Below are 18,611 nucleotides of genomic sequence, written 5' to 3'. Positions count from 1 at the left end.
ATATATATATATATATATATATATATATATATATATATATATATATATATTTGAATGTGATAACGCTAGACTTGGCTATAAAATCTTCTCCAGTTGGGCCCACAGTCTCAACAACTCATGCAGAAAGGAAAGAAAGGAAAAAAGAAAAACAGCAGCAGATAAAAAGGATGTGGAGAACTGTAGAACTAGGCACACGAGAATTTTCTTTTTAATTTCGATTAAGAGGGTGATTTCCTGGAATCTTGATTTTTTTTTTCTTTTTAACACCAGGCTAATTTCTTTTTTCTCTGAACCTAAGAGCTGTGTTAATGGGAATAGCAGTTTTGTACTTAGAAAGGAGATAATATCCAAAGACTAAAAATATTGTGTCATGTGGCCATTTGCCAGCAACTCAGCAAGGCTCTCTGTAAAACCTGGCATTTTCTCCCCCTTTTTAAAGGCTTGTTTAATCAAAGCTGCTCCCTTGATATTCATTCTTGGAAAACAGAAATTAAATGGAATGAAAAGCAACTGCAGCCCCTCGCTGCCCCCAGTCCTGGCTAAGAAAAGTCCTGAGTAATCAGATCAATTCAGTTAACAAATGCTTGTCAGACAAGCTCTCTGGTTTTCCTGCTGGGAATATTTCTTTACCACCACCCCAGGTTTCTCTATTTGCAGCCCCTTTGCAGCTAGGTTTGCCCTCAGACACAAAAGCTTTAGTTTGGAAGACAAGAAGCCCATCCTTCCTGTCCCATTCACCCTTGATCGTGCCTTGGTGTAGGGAGAAAGGAAGGTGGGAGGGAGCTGGCCCAGTTTCCAGAAATGTCAGGCTCCCTGGGGTAACAGGGGAATGCCACCTCCAGGCTCACTTCCCCACTGCAGTCGGAGTCACAAGCCAATGATTCAACCTGTGCCATTTTGCAGCTATCAGTTGCTTTCAGGCCTGCAGTAGAAACAAACAAGAATTCAGCCTCTTGTCTTTTATAGAATAGAGGAGTCAACTACCAGGCCACCGCAGGCCGAGTTTCCAGAGGGAAAGACCCTTATTCTGCCCACATCCAGGGAGTGTCAATGGCTCCACAAGCCACTGAGTACATGGCCCCAAACCCACCCCAGAGGGCCAGAGCACTCAGGACTGTGGCAAGTTACAAACATGTTGCCACATTCCTATATTTTTCAATGGAAGCTGAATATTTTGTAAAAGCCTCAATTCCTCTCTTCGTTTTCCCCTATTCCACCCTTGTCACAGCTCAGAGGTGGGACGTGGAAGAGGAAGGAGGGAAGAGTGCCTAGAAGAAAAAGACTACCGTTAAAAAAAACTACCCACTGCAAGCCCTTAACGTGGCTCCTGCTTGTGGTTCATTGTTCTGAGGATGAGCTAAGTGGGTTACAGGCAAGTACTTGAATGTTTTTAAGAAGAGACACGATGACAAATGCAAAACGCTGTTATTAACGTAATCCTTCACCGATAAAGCTGCAGATCCTATGCCCTCACACTCTGTCATTCTTTTTCCATAATCGGCCTGGGTTCTGTGCTGCAAGATTCAGGCTTTGCTAATCTTAATAACAATGATTCCCATCTATTTGAGAGTGTCTCTCTCAACATACAAACAGCCAGCAGTGACCACATATTTGGAGTGGGAATTGTCCAATACCATTGCTTTTTCCTTTTATGAGCATTTTAACAAGAACCTGGAGTAGAATGAGGAACGCCTTTTGCTAAGACTTCAGGTGGTGACTCCTGAGTTGGCAGGCAGACACCAGGGCAGCTGAATGAGTGGGGCAGGTGGGGGTGTACGGTGGGGACAGGGATGCTGTCACTCAGAAAAGAATGGGGTGGGAAGCCAGTGGCAGAACTTGCCAGAACAGAGTAGAAGGGAGTTGGGTCAGGAGACCTGGGTTCTCACTGGAGTTACCTGGCCCCTCAGTTCCCTCCCTCATCCAGAAATAAAGTACTGCTCAATAGACCTGAAAGATCCCATCCAGCTAGGACCCTTGACAGGGCCAGGTTTGGCATATGATGACCACTTTATTCACAGGAAAACAAAAACTCACAACCGGCTGCCACTTCCTAGAGCCATGAGCAAGATGAAAATAGAGAACAAGGGCCCCTGCTGCCCTCCCAAAAGTCCGGGTAGTAGCTAGGTTATTGCTCTTTTAATTTAATCCTTTGTCTGCCCTGGTGAAGACAAAGCACATTGCATTTTATGCAAAAGCCCTTCCTCAATGGAAAGGCCAAGAGAAAGCCCCTTAATGGAGAAATTGCTGCACTAGATCATTTTGCCTCCAGCTGAGAGATTGATTAACATCCTGGGAGTCTCCAAGGAGGCTCTTCTGCAGTCACGGTGGCCATTTCCAAGCAGAGGGGGAAGCAGAGAGTGTGGGAGTTGATGGGAGGAGGGTGGTCTCAAAGAGCCTCCTTCAGGGAGTGGAGAAGAGGTGGGGGAGTACCCAAAGAAGAAATGCCAGTAAATATAATTATTCACATGCAGATCATCCTTCTCACGTTCTGAGCCCATTATTAATGCATACCTCCAAGCTCTACCCACATGCCCACCACAGCACAGAAGGTACCCAGGGAGGGGTAACCAATGCTAGATCTAAGCCTGTGCCCGGCCAATGCATTAGCCACTACCCTCATGTACGTGTGACTATGAGCATTAAAATGTGGCTGGTCTGCACAGAGATGATCTGTAAGTGTAAAATGCACATGAAGTTTGAACACTGAGTATGGGGGAAAAAAATGCAAAATATCTCATTAATCATTTTATGTTGACTATGTTGAAATATTTTGAATATACTGAGTTAAATAAGCTATTAAAATTAATTTCACTTATTTTGTTTTACTTTCAATGTGGCTACTAGAACATTTAAAATTACATATGCAGCACTCATTTCCGGCTCACGGTATAGCTTCATTGGACAGAGCCGGTGCAATATCGAACAGTGTTGGTCCAAACAATGTACCAGCACATGCCTTTTAAATTTCACTAAAAAGAAGGGAGCAAATACAAGTGGCTTCCAGATTAGTACCTATTTTACATTTACTGTGATACAGTTTCATTTTATTAAGCTGGAGAAGAGTTGTAAGATTTGTCATTTTAAAGGGGTTGAGGTTTCAAAATGCATCCTATAGCTATTGTTAAAAATCCATTATTCATTCTCTAGTTGCTGCCACCAGCAGGGTGACTCGTAGACCCCACCAGGTTAAGATGACAGACACAAACCAAGCCTAGTCACTTCAGGCATGTGCTTTGGTGTGTTGTTAAGTCTGTCCCTGTTCGTTCAGTCCAGTGGTTCTCGAAGTACATGGTACATCAGAATCACCGGGGAGGTTTGCATTCAAACTCAGTATTCTCATGCAATGTCCAGGAATCTGCATTTTTAAAATCAGCCTAAGTATGTTCTAATGCCTGAACACACTTCTAAAGCCTGCAAAACACTTTAAAACCAGTGTTTCCATTGGGTGTGGTGGCTCACATCTGTAATCCTAGCACTTTGGGAGGCCAAGGTAGGTGGATGGCTTGACCCCAAGAGTTTTAGACCAGCCTGGGCAACACAGCGAAACCTTATCTACAAAAAATACAAAAATTAGCTGGGCATGATGGCGGGCACCTGTAGTCCCAGCTACTTGGAAGGCTGAGGTGGAAGGATCACCTGAGCCAGGAAACTTGAAGCTGCAGTGAGCCGTGATTGCACCAGTGTACTCTAGCCTGGGTGATAGAGGTGAGACCCTCTCTCAAAATAAACAAACCAATGTTCCCAGCCTTTTACACCAGAATAATTGCCTCAGATATTTGCCAAATATGCAAAATTGTTCTCAGACAATGCAGAAATGCAGACTCAGACTCGAAAACTCCAGGAGTGGGACTTGGAAATTTGGGGAGATGATGTCACAAACCAGCAGTCCTTAACCCTGGCCATGCATTAGATTCCCTGGGGGCTTTATAGTCCTGATGCCCAAGCCATATCCAAGTCCAATCACATCAGACTTTCACTAGGTGGGATTTAGACATCTGTGTTCTTTGAAGTTCTCCCAGTGGTTTCAATTTACAGGCAAGGTTGGGAAGCACAAGTTGGTCAGTAGCAAATTAACCCACCTCCCTTCTACTTTTACGAAGTTAACTATGTCGTTTGCTTCTACTTAGTACCCCCAAGCGCCCAGAATAAAACGTCTAAGTACAAAGGCCATAATATGTTATGTCCTAAACTGTTACTACCTTTTTCTAATCTGAGAAAGTTTTCTTCCAGATTATGTCCACCGCTCCTGCAGGCTGGCTGTTGACTTTCTGTACAGCTGTTAGTTCCAGCACAGGTGTTAAATATTTCATTAACAATTTCTGCTGCAACTCTGAGTACCCCCTCCCCAAACAACTCCTCAACTCACTGCAGAAGCCACAAGCCCCTGCAGCTGCTCTCAGAACGCTTTTGATGGCACCACATTTTTTTTTCTGAAGGGAGCAACACCTGCTGCAGTTGCTTCCCACCTGGGCAGCTTTCCTTCCTCTGAAAGGGTAACTGCCTGATCGATGAGGTGTTTTTAAAGGGGCCATGACCTTATTCTGTCTGCATAATTTGGAGAGATACATTTAAAGTGGAGATTTAAAAACAAATATGTATTTGTCTTCACAACTGAAATTCTTTCCAATTTGCCCCCACTGGATCCTATACAAACTTTACAGTAATTGTCATACTGAATTATAATTAGTGTATGCATGTGTCAGAAATCAGAACATGATACCCCAAAATATGGCGTCTTGGCAATTGAAAAAAACCTCAGAAGCAAGAAGCCCACTTTCTCCCGACTTTCTCCCCTGAAGCACGATCATAAAGGAATTCTCTGACCTACCACCCCTAAAAGAAGGTCATAAGAACCTGATTCTAGAGGATTCCAGACCCTACAACCAGAGACCAAGAAGAATCTGAACAAACAGGGCCTTGCTAAGTTCCCTCAGTTTATTACCTTTAGGTCATACCCCTTTTAGTCCAGTTACGATTCTACACGACTGCCCATTCTTCATCGAACTTCAGCATAAACATAGTTTTCCCTGGGAGTCTTTGGGTCTTCATTTATGAAGCCTCCCATGTCATGTAAAACTTTGGTTAAATAAATTTGTTCCACTTTTCTCTTCTTGTTAATCTCTCCTTTGTTATAGGAGTGTCAGCCATAAAATTTTTGACAAGGGAGGAAAAGCTATTCCTTCTCCCCCACGCATAAATCTCTGCCATTCAGTTTACACTTCCTGAGGTCAATGTGTCCTACTCAACTCTGTTTCCAAAGTCTCTAATAGGATGCCTGGCACACAGAGAGTTCTTTGTAAATGTTGAAATCAACTAAATATGTAAATGAGGTGCTATACTTTGGGTTTCTGACCTTATCTCCATCCAGAATCCTGGGTCACCAGTAAGCAAAAGTGGCCATAGGGCACCGTTCTGGCCAGTGAGATGTAGCAGAAGTCCTCTGGGTAGGGCTTCCAAGAGTTTTTGTTTTCCTGACAAAAAAAGGGACAGATTGCGCCTGCCTTCTCTACCCTGTATCCCTCCCTGCTTGCTTCTTTCTTCTTCCTGCATGGAACTCAGAAATAAATCCTGGAGGTGCAGCAGCCATCTCGCAATCATGAGGTGAGAAAAAGAGGACAGTGCCAACAAACATGCTCTGGTTAGAAAAACAGAAGCATAGGAAGAGCCCAGGCTCCTGATGGTAGCAGCTGCACCAGTACTGAACTGCCTGCCTGCGTCTAGACTTATTAGAGAAGAAAAAAAGTTCCCATGTACACTCCCATGGTTAAGTTTTGTTATTTGCAGACAAACATACTCCTAACTAGTATGAGAAGGATGTTAAGAAGTATGCATTTCAAACACCTAGGATTTCTCTTAACACATAGACACCCATTAAATGTTTGCATATTCATTTATTCATACAAATATTAACATGAATGAATTCTGAATGAATGAGTTAATGAATGAATGGGTGATTTTTTTTTTTACACAAGATCATCTTCTAATAAAAACAGACTATTCCCTTACTTTAAGTTGTATTCAACAATTTTATAACAGCTTTGTTTCAGAGTCTGTAGACTATATATATTGGTCCTAGCATTCCCGAGGCTCATTTCTTCCTGTTAGAAAAAGTAGTCCAATTGAAGCTGCAAATCATACAACAAACTGTAGAAACAGCCTCCTAGTGTTACCAATTCCCCGAGTGTCATATTTCAAGTATTCTGTGTAAGGCAGGGTGGGCAGAAGGGTTTCCTGCTCCAAGATTAGTCGGGTGCGATTCGCCTTTTTTTTTTGCCTCTCCAACCTGGGCTGCTCAGCTGCAGTGTGTGCACAGGGCACGTTAGTGGGCAGAGCCAGGAGCTGAGGCATCCACTCCCAGGGACCAACTAAGAGGCTTCACCTGAGGATTGGTGGTTACAGTTGCCCCACTAGTAGCTACATTAAGAAAGCTGATTAAGAAGGGAGAGAAGAGACATCCGCTGTCTCAGATTGAACCATGAGGCAATTCCCAGGACCCAATCTCCTGCTCTACAACCTAGAATTCTGTGGACTCTTTTTTTTTTTTTTTTTGAGACAGGGTCTTGCTCTATTGCCCAGGCTGGAGTGTAGTGGTGTGATCATAGCTCGCTGCAGTCTCAAATTCCTAGGCTCAAGTGATCCTCCCACCTCAGCCTCCCGAGTAGCTGGAATTACAGGCACGCACCACCATGCCCAGCTAATTTTTTTTATTTTTTGTAGAGATGAGGTCTCACTATGTTGCCCAGGCTAGTATCAAACTCCTGGGTTCAACCCATCCTCCTATCTTGGGATTACAGGCACGAGCTGCTGCATCTGGCCTCTTCATTTTTTAAACTTGGCTCTAAGCAGCTTGGCTTCCTATCTTGAGAAAGGTATGTAAATGCTTGGATTTGGGGTGTACATTTTATGATTTTAAAATAGAGCTGGTTTTTATCAGCTTCGATTTTTAAAATATTGAGCAGTTTTGATATGCCAGGCACTGCGCTAAGTGGTTTTACATGCATTGTCTATGTAATACTCACAGCTTCTCTACTGCGATGGGTGCTGGTACTCTTCTTGGTTTACAGATGAAGAAACTGAAGCTTAGAGAGGTAACAAATTGGCCTAGATCACACAGAGCCACAAATCCACTCTAGAGTGGCCCCAGAGCCCCTTTATTCATTCCAACTATCCCGCATACACTGGTTTGGAAGTGGACAGCACATTCCCCCGATTGCTACGCCCAAACCCACCCCACCAAGACTCAGGACAGCAAGCTCCTGTGTCTAACCTAACACGGACAAACACCACCTCTTCCATATAAGGACACTTACACTGAGGGGAATTTTTCGGCTTGTGTCTTCTGGATCAAAGGCCTCAACCTGGTAAATGAATCCAGGGTTTGCTCCTTCTACTATGTAGAGGTGTAGACCTATACCAGTGTCCACAGTGGAATCAGAAACATCTTATTAAAGCAAAAATGGGGAATTCCAAAATCAGGGCAGCTGTACACAACCAAGGGAATCAAGCGCGTTGGCATCGTGGGGCCAAGAACGCAATAAAAAAATCCATGAGCAAGACCACGGGCCAACTGTCCTGCATGGATCCATTTAGGGGAATTCATAAAGTGCTAGGGTTGGCCAAGCGGGTACCGAGTCTTCATTCATGTCCTCTGTTGAGAGGTGCTCCAGAGTGATGCTCTTTGAGTTGGGGGAAGGAGGAGGTGATGAGGCAGAGAGCTGGAAAGTGAACCCAGGTAGGAACCTCCGGTGTGAGGCTCCCCATGTGCTGAATCCGCTTTAACGTGCAAATCCCTCCTCAACTGTGCTAAGTTACTCCTTGAAGGACACTTGGCAGCTCCGCAGAAATGAGCCGCTGAAATGAGGGACCTTACAGCGGAACAGAGATAGACAGAATAAGTAGGGGAGGGCTACAGAGGCTCAAGGGAGGAACCAAAAATTGATTTCATCTGTTTCAGAGTTTTTCACGGTGATGCGGGAGGAGGGAGGAGCAGGCGGTACCAGCACTGACCGAGGGGCCACAGAGCTCTCATTCGGGCATTTTTTTTGTCTGAGCGATGACGGACAATATGAAAAGTAACTTGGCCGGGCGAGGTGGCTCATGCCTGTAATCCCAGCACTTTGGGAGGCCGAGGTGGGCAGATCATGAGGTCAGGAGATCAAGACCATCTTGGCTAACACGGTGAAACCCCATCTCTACTAAAAATACAAAAAACTAGCCGGGCGTGGTGTCGGGCGCCTGTAGTCCCAGCTACTCGGGAGGCTGAGGCAGGAGAATGGCGTGAACCCGGGAGGCGGAGCTTGCAGTGAGCCGAGATCCGGCCACTGCACTCCAGCCTGGGCGACAGCGAGACTCCGTCTCAAAAAAAAAAAAAAAAAAAAGAAAAAGAACTCACTCTTTTGGGGGCACCATGCTGAGGACTTAACATACATTTTCTATTTTCATCTTCATAACAGTTCTGTTAATATAAAGCAGCTATTGTATTTATTCTTTTAGTCTAATTAGTGCTTTTCAAATGAGAACACTGAGACTCGGGGAAGCTATGAAGTTGTCCTAGCTAGGACATGATAGAATCAAAATTCAAATCTAGATGCCTTACATCTGAGCTTGAGCTTTCACTCACTTTTTGTCAGTCTCATGCTTCATTTAAAAAAAAAAAAAAAAAAATCTACTGAGGGCTATGTCCAGACACTGATCTACACACTGGGAATACAGCAGCTCACAAAACAGAACCTTACTCTCATGCAACTTCCGTTTCCATGGGAAGATATGGATAGCAAAATAATTGAGTAAAATCTGTGTATATTAGTGAGAAACATTATGAGAAATATCGGGGAAGGAAGTGTGAGTTGGGTTACAATTTTAATAAAGTGCGGCCGGGCGCGGTGGCTCAAGCCTGTAATCCCAGCACTTTGGGAGGCCGAGACGGGCGGATCACGAGGTCAGGAGATCGAGACCATCCTGGCTAACACGGTGAAACCCCGTCTCTATTAAGAAATACAAAAAAAAAAAAAAAAAACTAGCCGGGCGAGGTGGCGGGCGCCTGTAGTCCCAGCTACTCGGGAGGCTGAGGCAGGAGAATGGCGTGAACCCGGGAGGCGGAGCTTGCAGTGAGCTGAGATCCCGCCACTGCACTCCAGCCTGGGCGACAGAGCGAGACTCCGTCTCAAAAAAAAAAAAAAATTTTTAATAAAGTGGCTATGGAAGGTTCACTGTGGTGGGGAAGGGCATGACACTTGTCAAGATATTTTTTTTCTTTTTTTTTTTTTTTTTTTTTTGAGGTAGGGTCTTGCTTTGCCACCCAGGTTGGAGTACAGTGGCACAAACACAGCTCGCTGCAGCCTCGACCTCCCGGGTTCAAGTGATCTCCCACCTCAGCCTCCTGAGTAGCTGGAACTACAGGTACCTGCCACCACACCTGGCTAATACTGGTATTTTTTGTAGAGATAGGGTTTTGCCCTGTTGCCCAGGCTGGTCTTGAACTCCTGACCTTAAGTAATACTACCACCTTGGCCTCCCAAAGTGCTGTGATTACAGGTATGAGCCACTGCACCTGGCCTTAAAGAAATGAGGAAGAGCCGGGAGATAGGAGGGGAGGCAGAGGAATCAGCAAAAGCAAAATGCTGAGGTAGGGTCATGTCTGAGGCATTCACAGGTCAGTAAGGGGGCCAGAGACTGGGTCACAGGGACTAAGGGGGAGAAGGGGAAAGGAGGAGGGGTGGGAGGGTAAGGAATGTAGGCAGCTTGCCAGATTTAGTGGGTTCTTAAGGAGACTCCCTTTGAGTGAGACGGGAATTTCTTGTAGGGTTTTAAGCAGAGTGCCTTGATTTAACTGATGTTTTAATAGGATCCCCCTGGCTGCTGTATGGAAAACAGACGGCAGGGGGGCTGGGAGGCCAGCTGCCAGCCATTGCAACAATCCTGGTGAGATGGGATGAGTGGCTTGGACCATGGTGGTAGTGATGCAGACACTAGGGCGGGGTCAGGTTCTGGGTATATTTAGAAGCTGGCAAGATTTCCTAATGGATTTCATGTCAAGTGTGAAAGAGAGAGGAGTCAAGGATGACTCAAGGCTTGGTCCAAGCAACAGGAAGGATGGAGTTACTGCTAACCAAAATGGGAAAGATACAGGAGAAGCAGATTTGGGTGGGGGTGCAGGGTGGAGGGTGGAGAGGAAGCCAGGAGTTTGGTTCAGAAGCACATTAAGTTTGTGCTGTCTGTTAAACATCCGTGGAGATGCTGGGTGAGAAAGGTGGATATTTGTGTTACGACTGCCACAGTTCAGGGCAGAACCTGGACTGAAATGACTTCAAAATTGTCAGAATAGAGATGGTGCTCAAAGCCATGAGCTGGAAGGAGATCCTGTAAGACGTTAGTTACTGTGTGCTTTGGTCCCTTACATTGTCCCTATTGTAGCAGACACACACTGCCCTCAAGGAGTGAGAGTCCATGGGGAGAATGAACAAGCCAGTGACTGGGGTGCACAGGGATGAACCTAGGGGCGGCTCAGCCAGGTTCCTCCACAATGATCCACTCGCGGTCTCTCTCTGAGCTTCAGTTTCCTGCCCAGGACCGGGAGGGGACCAGGAGAAACCCTGCCTGTGAAGGGCTTTGCGTTATGATTGGGAGTGTTGAGCTGGAGGAAGTTTAATTTATTCCCTGCTCATTAAGCAGCTGCCTTTTCCAGGGAAACAGCTGTTTGTTTATTTACTTTTTCTGTTTCTCTCTGTCCCCCAGGGCCCTCCCTGATGCCACCGGCTGGGCTGCAGTGCACATCCTGGTGTATCCTATCTTCCGCCAAGTTGCCTTGAAACTGGGGTGGCTCGTTCACATCTGTTACCTGGACGGTCAGGACTTGCAGGTCTGTGACCCCAACCTCATCCTTCACATAAATCTGCAAATCAAATACGTTTGGTCCTGTTTCAAAATCTAGCTGTTCCTTCCCAGTGGTGACAACCTAAAACGAAGTGCAAAATTCTTAGTAACCATGTGAAAGAAGATCTGTTTTGCATTCATGCACTTTGCAAAGGAATATTCCTAGGAAGGAAGCATCTGGCGTCCCAGAAACCAGCATTCTTTCACTGTCAGAGGAACCAGTTGTTTTGCCTTAGTCCTTCCAACATAAGCTCTATGATACTTCACTAAAGGGACTCCTGCATGTGATGCTGCGTTTCCTAGGAAAGAAAAATAGGAGACATTCTCATGCAATTGACTGGAGATGGAAAGCCTGATAACTAAAAAACAGAAAGCCCTCCACTACTTGGGGGTAGGCTCCTAGAAAAATCCTTTAGCTACCCTGAATATAGTTGGATTTCCTCATTGTTAAGAAAGAATACTGAGCTTTCCTGGGATTGCCGTTAAGTGATATCTTGACTCATCACTTCATTCTAATTTTCCCAGAGCCACATCCAAAAATAAACATCTACGTAAGTAATGATATTTACTTAATCAACAGACTGTTCACTTTCTTTGTGCCTTTCCACACATTCTTCCATTGTCGGGAGCTTTTGTTGTCTGCACTATCAGTATTTTGGAGATGTGGTAGGGATGCGAGGAACCAGGGCCAGAGAGACATCACCAGAATCTAGAGCTATTGCCAGCAGGAACTCTGGCGGTCTGTGTTGGGAGGGTCCTGCTCAAACCAACAGGAGACCAGCCTGTGACTGTTCGTATCTATAGGCACAGACTCCCAGCAACTTAGAGCCTTGAACTCCCAGAAAGCCTGGAGCCCTTCGGGACACTGAGGACTAAATTCCATGTATGTCCTTAATTATGCCAACAGAACCTTTTGGTTATTAATATGATTGGGGCCAGGTGATGAGACACTCAGCATCTTGCAGTGAAGACAGAACTTGGCTCTAATTCCATTTCCACCACTGAACTTCTGGGTGGCCTTGGGAAAATCACCTTCCCTTTCCCTGAGTTTGTTTCCATGTGATTGTAACTAGGGAAATAATCGTTGCCCTAGTTAAACAGCTGAAGAATGATACAAGGTATTAAAAAGCTAGGTTAAGGTACTATGGAAACTGAAGGAGAGAAAAGTTCACTGTGAACTGTGTTTAGCTGGGGAAGGCTTCGTGGAGGAGTTGGTAGGTATTGTGTTGGACGTTGCAAGTTCTAGGTTGGTTAAGAGGAGAACAGAGCCACAGATGTGAATGAGTACTTGTGGTGAAGGAAGAGGGCATGGAGGATTGTTGAGCAGGGGGAAAGACGTATTCTTATGTCTACCGGTGAACAGAAGCAGCCTAGGAGGCACATAAGTGGAGATGAACTGGTCTCTATGCTGGGCACATGGTAGTGAGGGGCAGCACAGGGGTCAAACACATAGACGCTGGAGCCAGACTGACTGGCTTCAAAGCCCAGTCTTCCCATTGCTTGACCTTCCTGTGCCTCAGTTTTCCCATCTGTAAAATGGGGATAATAACACCTACTTTTTGGGTTATGAGGATTCAATGAGCTAATCTATGGGAAGTACTTAGAAGACTGTCTGGCACTGAGCAAACACTCTGCAAATGGTGTCTTTTCTAATCATTAAGTAGTCAAAAACTGTTCAAGGAATACATGTCCACTAAAGCAGGTGGAATTCTGTTGAGATGATCCACTCTCATGATTTACACCCTGGCTTCCTGATTTACACCCTGGCTCCCTGCTAAGCCTGGAGCCCCCTCCTGCACGCCAAGCTTGGATAGATCCTTGACCTCAGTGTTACCTGTTGCCAGCCTCTTCTCCTTGGGGAGTAGCTCTCACACCCCAGAGCAAGGAAATAGAACAGTGAAAAAATGGTCCAAAAAAGTTGTATCTTGGAACCAGAAGAATGGTGTTGCTCTCAACACAAATGGAAAAACTGTTCTTGTTCTTGTTACCAGCGTTTATTGAACATTTTTGTGCCAGACTTGCCAAGTCATTTTGTGGAGCATTTCATTTAATTATCACAATGACCATAGGTTGATAAAACTTCCTCCATTTCACATTTAAGGAGATTAACTAGGAGAGGGAGGTGAAGGAGCTCTCCTAAGGTCATAGCTGGGAGTGATGGAGCCTCAATTTGGTTGTGGGCAATCTTGCTACAGAGTTTTAGTGAAAGACAGTAAGTTTTGCTTTAGGCATGTTAAATTTGAGGTTATTCTGGATAAGGCCGAGCACATTTGTAGGCCACAGTGCTCACGATGGTAGATGGGAAAAGAGAGGAGTCAGGCTCAGAGATGGACAAATGAGAGGGGCAGGTGCTGGCCTCCAGAGGATCTCAGAGAGCCCCTCTTTCCACAGCTGGCTGGCAGTCACTCCTCCCTGGCCTCTTAAGCTATGCTTCTGGTGCTGCTCCAAGAGAATACCCTTGACGACCCATGATTAGCTACAAGTGGCTAAATGAGGATCCAGCATCCCTCTTGCTGGGCAATAGCAAACCAGTGCAGCATGAGGGCTATGAACAAGGATTCTTGGAGCAGCCTGCCTGATTGCAAATCTCAAGCCTGCCATCACTCAAGCTGTGTGAACTTGGGCAAGATGCTCAACCACTCTATGCCTCAGTTTTCCCGTCTTCAGTGTGCAAATAACAGTACACCACTTCACAGCATTCTTATGAGGATTAAATGAATGCCTTCACAAAATATTTAGGGAAATTGCTGGCATATGGTAAATGCCTCGTTAATGAAATGTTAGCATTCTCCTCCTCATTATTATCATTACTCCTCCTCACCACTCCCCACACCACCAGAAGTCTCAATAGCTGTGTCCCAAAGCAGGGAGGCTTGGCCTCTTGCATAATTTGGAGTTTACCCTCAGAAAGTACAAATGAGTCACAAGAAATGGTAACCTAGACTCGCCATCCTCCAGAATGTCAAGGCTATCCAAGGAGGGGCCAGGTTCTGCCACAGAGATTTTCATGTCTGGAAGGCTGCAGGAGTAACTCTTGTGAGTGATTTCGGTTGGAGAGTAGGATCTTCTTGAAGGGATGGTAGATGATGTTGGGTAGTTTCTGGGGAGAAGCAATCAGTTCTTAAGAACAGTTTCATGAGTTGTGAAACTGTGGCCATCTTAGTACCAACACAGGGTTGTACGCAGCTGTGGGGTGTGGTGCAAGGAGCGCATATGACTAGGACAGTACACCAAACACTTGAGCCTAGCTGAGTTGAGGTGCTAAGCAATCTGCCCTTTCTAGAGGTTAGGAACAGGATGAAATTCTTCCTTGATTGACAACACTGCTTGAATCCCATGGAATGTGGGAAGAGCAAGTCCCATGAAGACAGAGTTGAGAGCTCACCCAAACAGCGATAGATGTGCATGGCAATGTGACAGAAAGCCTAGGACTGGAAATCAGGAGACTGAATGAAGTTCTTATTTCACCTTTTACAGCTATAAGATCTCAGATAAATTGTTTAAACTTGCTGCATCTCTGTTATATCTAAAATAGGAATAAAACATTTCTAAATAGTGATGATATTAATGTTAGTTGTAACAATCAGGAGATCAAATCGCGTGTGGTGGTGCAGTGCCTGTAGTCTCAGCTACTGGGGAGGCTGAGGTGAGAGGATCACTCGAGTCCAGGAATGCAAGTGCAGCCTGGGCAGCATAGTGAAACCCCATCTCAAAAAAAGAAAAAAAAAAGATCAGGTATGTGAATGTGCCTTGGAGCCTCTATGCAAATTCAAAGGAGCATGGTCATTTTCATCAGTAAAGGCTGTGGACCATAAATGCTGAGGAGGAGAACTCCCACATGGAGACAACCCACATGTCTGTCAATTGATAAATGAAAAAAAAAATATGGAATATAATATAATTCAGCCATAAAAAGCAATGAAGTACTGATCCAGGCTACAATATGGGTGACCCCTGGAAGTTTATGCTAAGTGAAAGAAGTCAGTCATTAAAGACCACATACTATAATGATTCCATTCATAGGAAATGTCCAGAATAGGCAAATCCATAAAGACAAAGTAGAGTAGTGGTTGCCAGGGATTGAGAGGATAAGGGAATAGGTGAGTGACTGCTAATGGGTACAGGGTTTTGTTTTGAGGTGATGAAAATATTCTAAAATTAGATTGTGGTGATGCTTGCATGACTGTGAATATACTAAAAACTACTGAATTGTACAATTTAAATGGCTGGACTATATGCTGTGTGAATTATACTCAATAAAGCTGTTTTTTAAAATGAGAGCACTGGAGCCAGACTGCCTGGCTTCCAATCTCAGCTACCTACTAGCTGTGCAACCCAGGGTAAATTATATAACCTCTCTGTGCTTCATTTTCCCCATCTGTGAAAAGGAGGTAATAAGATAGATACAATCCTTATGTTTTGAGATGAGAAAAGCAAACACATGCAAAGCACTGTCAACAGTACCCAGTATACACAACTCGCTGTATAAGGGTAAGAAATTGACAAGGCTTACAGGAACCGAGGAGCAGCAGCAGCTGTTAAAGACAAGCTGGATGTCTAGGGAGTCGGTGGACAGGGCAGTTCAGTCACAGAACCAGCATCTGGGACCCAGGAGTATAAACCGCATGCTGCAATGTAGACTGACTGTGTGCTCCTTACCTCCCCAAGGGCTCCCCTGGGGTGATGAGAATACCAGAAATCTGGGCTCTGGCCTTGAGTCATGGGTTCCGCAGGTCTGCTACAGGGCCCCAATATGCATGCTTTTTCCAAGCTCCCCTAGTCATTAATGATAAGCTGAGTTTAAGAGCACCTGGTGGGAACCTCAGGGAAGTAACCCTGACGCATGACCCAGAGGAATGGCAGGTTGGACCAATGGCAGAGCTGATGATAACAGCAGGAGGTTCCCAGGCCAGTTGAGGAAGGAGGTAGGGGCAGGGAATACGGAAAAAATAGGCAGATCCAGACATGGGACCCTGAAGATGCCTTAGAGGTCCTCTGCAGTTACCAGTGGAAAGCATGCAAGAAGCAGGCTTGTCCTCGCTTTAGGGAAGTGACAACTTTGGAAAAGAGTCAAATGACAAACTAGAAAACAGAGCAGCAGAGGCATGCCTCTTGAATGCCAATGGTTGGCTCTGAATTATCCAAGAGGAAACATTCACATGGTAGGGCTGGACAGTTAGACTTATATTTTTATTAAAGGGTGTATGGCTTTTTAATTAAATAAGTCTCCTCTTAGATGATCTTCTGAAAAAATCAGACTCATAGGAAAGCAGAATCACTAGACACAAGTTAATCAGGGCATGGCTTTTAAAGAGATCAATATCCAAACTACTCCACCCAAAGAATTTAGATACTGTAGGCACACCTAAAACCTGATGTCATGTGAGGGGTGGAGGCAAGAAGAAGCAGCCTTCTATTTGCAACACATTGAGTATAATGCTTATGTGAACTGTACGGAGTAGAGAAGGTCCAAAGGCTACACAGGCATCTTAGCACAGAAGGCCCTGGGATATCTCAAACAGGACTTCTGGATCTTACAAGGGGGAAGATTAAACCAGAATGGAGGAATTAATCACCTATCTGGAATCCCATCCACCCTCATTTTCAGGATCACCTCTTTGCAGACAACACCCATGTTGGTAAGTTGTTGCTTACCTCAAAGTAGGTGCCTGACAGCTGAATCACCCTGAAGGCTTCAGTGAGGGGATTTGAGTTGATTATCTGAGGAAATCCTGGGATCACAGGTGACAGTGATGCTGATAACTTCACAGAAAACTTGTGCACTGAAGTCCCAGGTGGAGAATTCTCTGCCCTGTTGCCTATAGCAGGTAAGAGGATTAGGTGTAGTGCTTCTCCCCCTGTGGAGTAAAAAGGGTGCAGGATGACATGAACGCAAAGCCTTTTGCTGGGAACAGGGACTTAACAGCTTGGTTTGTGGCTTCAATTCGTAGCTCGGGGTGACGATGGGAGCTGGTCACTCCCCAAGAACAAATGCTCTTGCCAAGTGCTGGCAATGGATATGTGAGATCTTCTGGGAGCCAAGAAAACAACCACCACCAAACAACCAAGAAATCTGCTTCTGTCACTCAGTAAATAAAGCTGCTGCTTTTCTCTTGTCTCCCTGCTTCCCTTCTCTTTTCTCCCAGCCTTTGGGAAGAGCAGGGAAAGAGAACTGTGACACCTTAGGAGACAGACGTTGCCTGAAAATGTCATCTCTCTTGCCAGGACCCTGTAGCTTACAGGAGTTTGTTTTCCTTCTCCGTGTCAGTGATCTAGAGGTCATCTGAGAATTGAGTGTGCATGACTGGAGAACACCAAAATCATGGTAAATCTCTCCACATCCATTAACAATCTCAAGGACAATTTTTGGTTATTATTGGACTCTGCAGGCATCATGCAGAGGGCCAAGCAGTACTTCTTGGTTGGTAAATTAACAATCGTTCCACAGAGGAGAAAACAAGAGGCTCAGGGACAGCATGTGAATTTGCCTTGGGCTGCCTTACAGGCAGGGAATTTTGCAATTTAAGAGAAAGCACATTTCTTCCAGGAAAGCCTTGGTACCATTCTAAGGTGCATGACACTGCAAGACTTTGCCAGTGCAGATAAAAGGAACAAGCTGTGTTCTCACATGCTTCCGTAATGATAGTTACTGTTGTGGGTTGAACAGTGTCCCTAAAAGATTCATGTCCACCCAGAACTGAAGAATGACCTTATTTGTCTTTGTTTTTGTTTTTTTGAGACAGTCTCACTCTGCCACCCAGGCTGGCAGATCTCAACTCACTGCAACCTTGCCTCCTGGGTTCAAGTGATTCTTGTGCCTCAGCCTCCCAAGCAGCTGTGATTACAGGTGTGCTCCACCATGCCTGGCTAATTTGTGTATTTTTTTAAAATTAATTAATTTATTATTATTATTATTATACTTTAAGTTCTAGGGTACATGTGCATAACGTGCAGGTTTGTTACATACGTATACTTGTGCCATGTTGGTGTGCTGCACCCATCAACTCATCAGCACCCCTCAACTCGTCATTTACATCAGGTATAACTCCCAATGCAATCCCTCCCCCCTCCCCCCTCCCCATGATAGGCCCCGGTGTGTGATGTTCCCCTTCCCGAGTCCAAGTGATCTCATTGTTCAGTTCCCACCTATGAGTGAGAATATGCGGTGTTTGGTTTTCTGTTCTTGTGATAGTTTGCTAAGAATGATGGTTTCCAGCTGCATCCATGTCCCTACAAAGGACACAAACTCATCCTTTTTTATGGCTGCATAGTATTCCATGGTGTATATGTGCCACATTTTCTTAATCCAGTCTGTCACTGATGGACATTTGGGTTGATTCCAAGTCTTTGCTATTGTGAATAGTGCCACAATAAACATACGTGTGCATGTGTCTTTCTAGCAGCATGATTTATAATCCTTTGGGTATATACCCAGTAATGGGATGGCTGGGTCATATGGTACATCTAGTTCTAGATCCTTGAGGAATCGCCATACTGTTTTCTATAATGGTTGAACTAGTTTACAATCCCACCAACAGTGTAAAAGTGTTCCTATTTCTCCACATCCTCTCCAGCACCTGTTGTTTCCTGACTTTTTAATGATTGCCATTCTAACTGGTGTGAGATGGTATCTCATGGTGGTTTTGATTTGCATTTCTCTGATGGCCAGTGATGATGAGCATTTTTTCATGTGTCTGTTGGCTGTATGAATGTCTTCTTTTGAGAAATGTCTGTTCATA

General features: G+C 44.9%; 1 protein-coding gene across 1 annotated transcript in view; it reads right to left on the bottom strand.

Annotated features, from left to right (window-relative positions):
* CDHR3 (cadherin related family member 3) overlaps nt 1-18,611 on the bottom strand; it is a 68,692-nt gene that overhangs the window by 40,921 nt on the left and 9,160 nt on the right. Inside the window, 3 exon segments of the mRNA XM_025381076.1 lie at nt 7,311-7,410; nt 10,791-10,954; nt 16,528-16,730. Of these exon segments, the coding sequence (XP_025236861.1) occupies nt 7,311-7,410; nt 10,791-10,954; nt 16,528-16,730 (467 nt within the window).

This window comes from Theropithecus gelada, chromosome 3 (genome assembly GCF_003255815.1).
Source record: "Theropithecus gelada isolate Dixy chromosome 3, Tgel_1.0, whole genome shotgun sequence".
Classification (NCBI taxonomy): domain Eukaryota; kingdom Metazoa; phylum Chordata; class Mammalia; order Primates; family Cercopithecidae; genus Theropithecus; species Theropithecus gelada.
The sequence above is the reverse complement of the archived record's forward strand: the minus strand, read 5'-3'. Positions and strand labels throughout refer to the sequence as shown.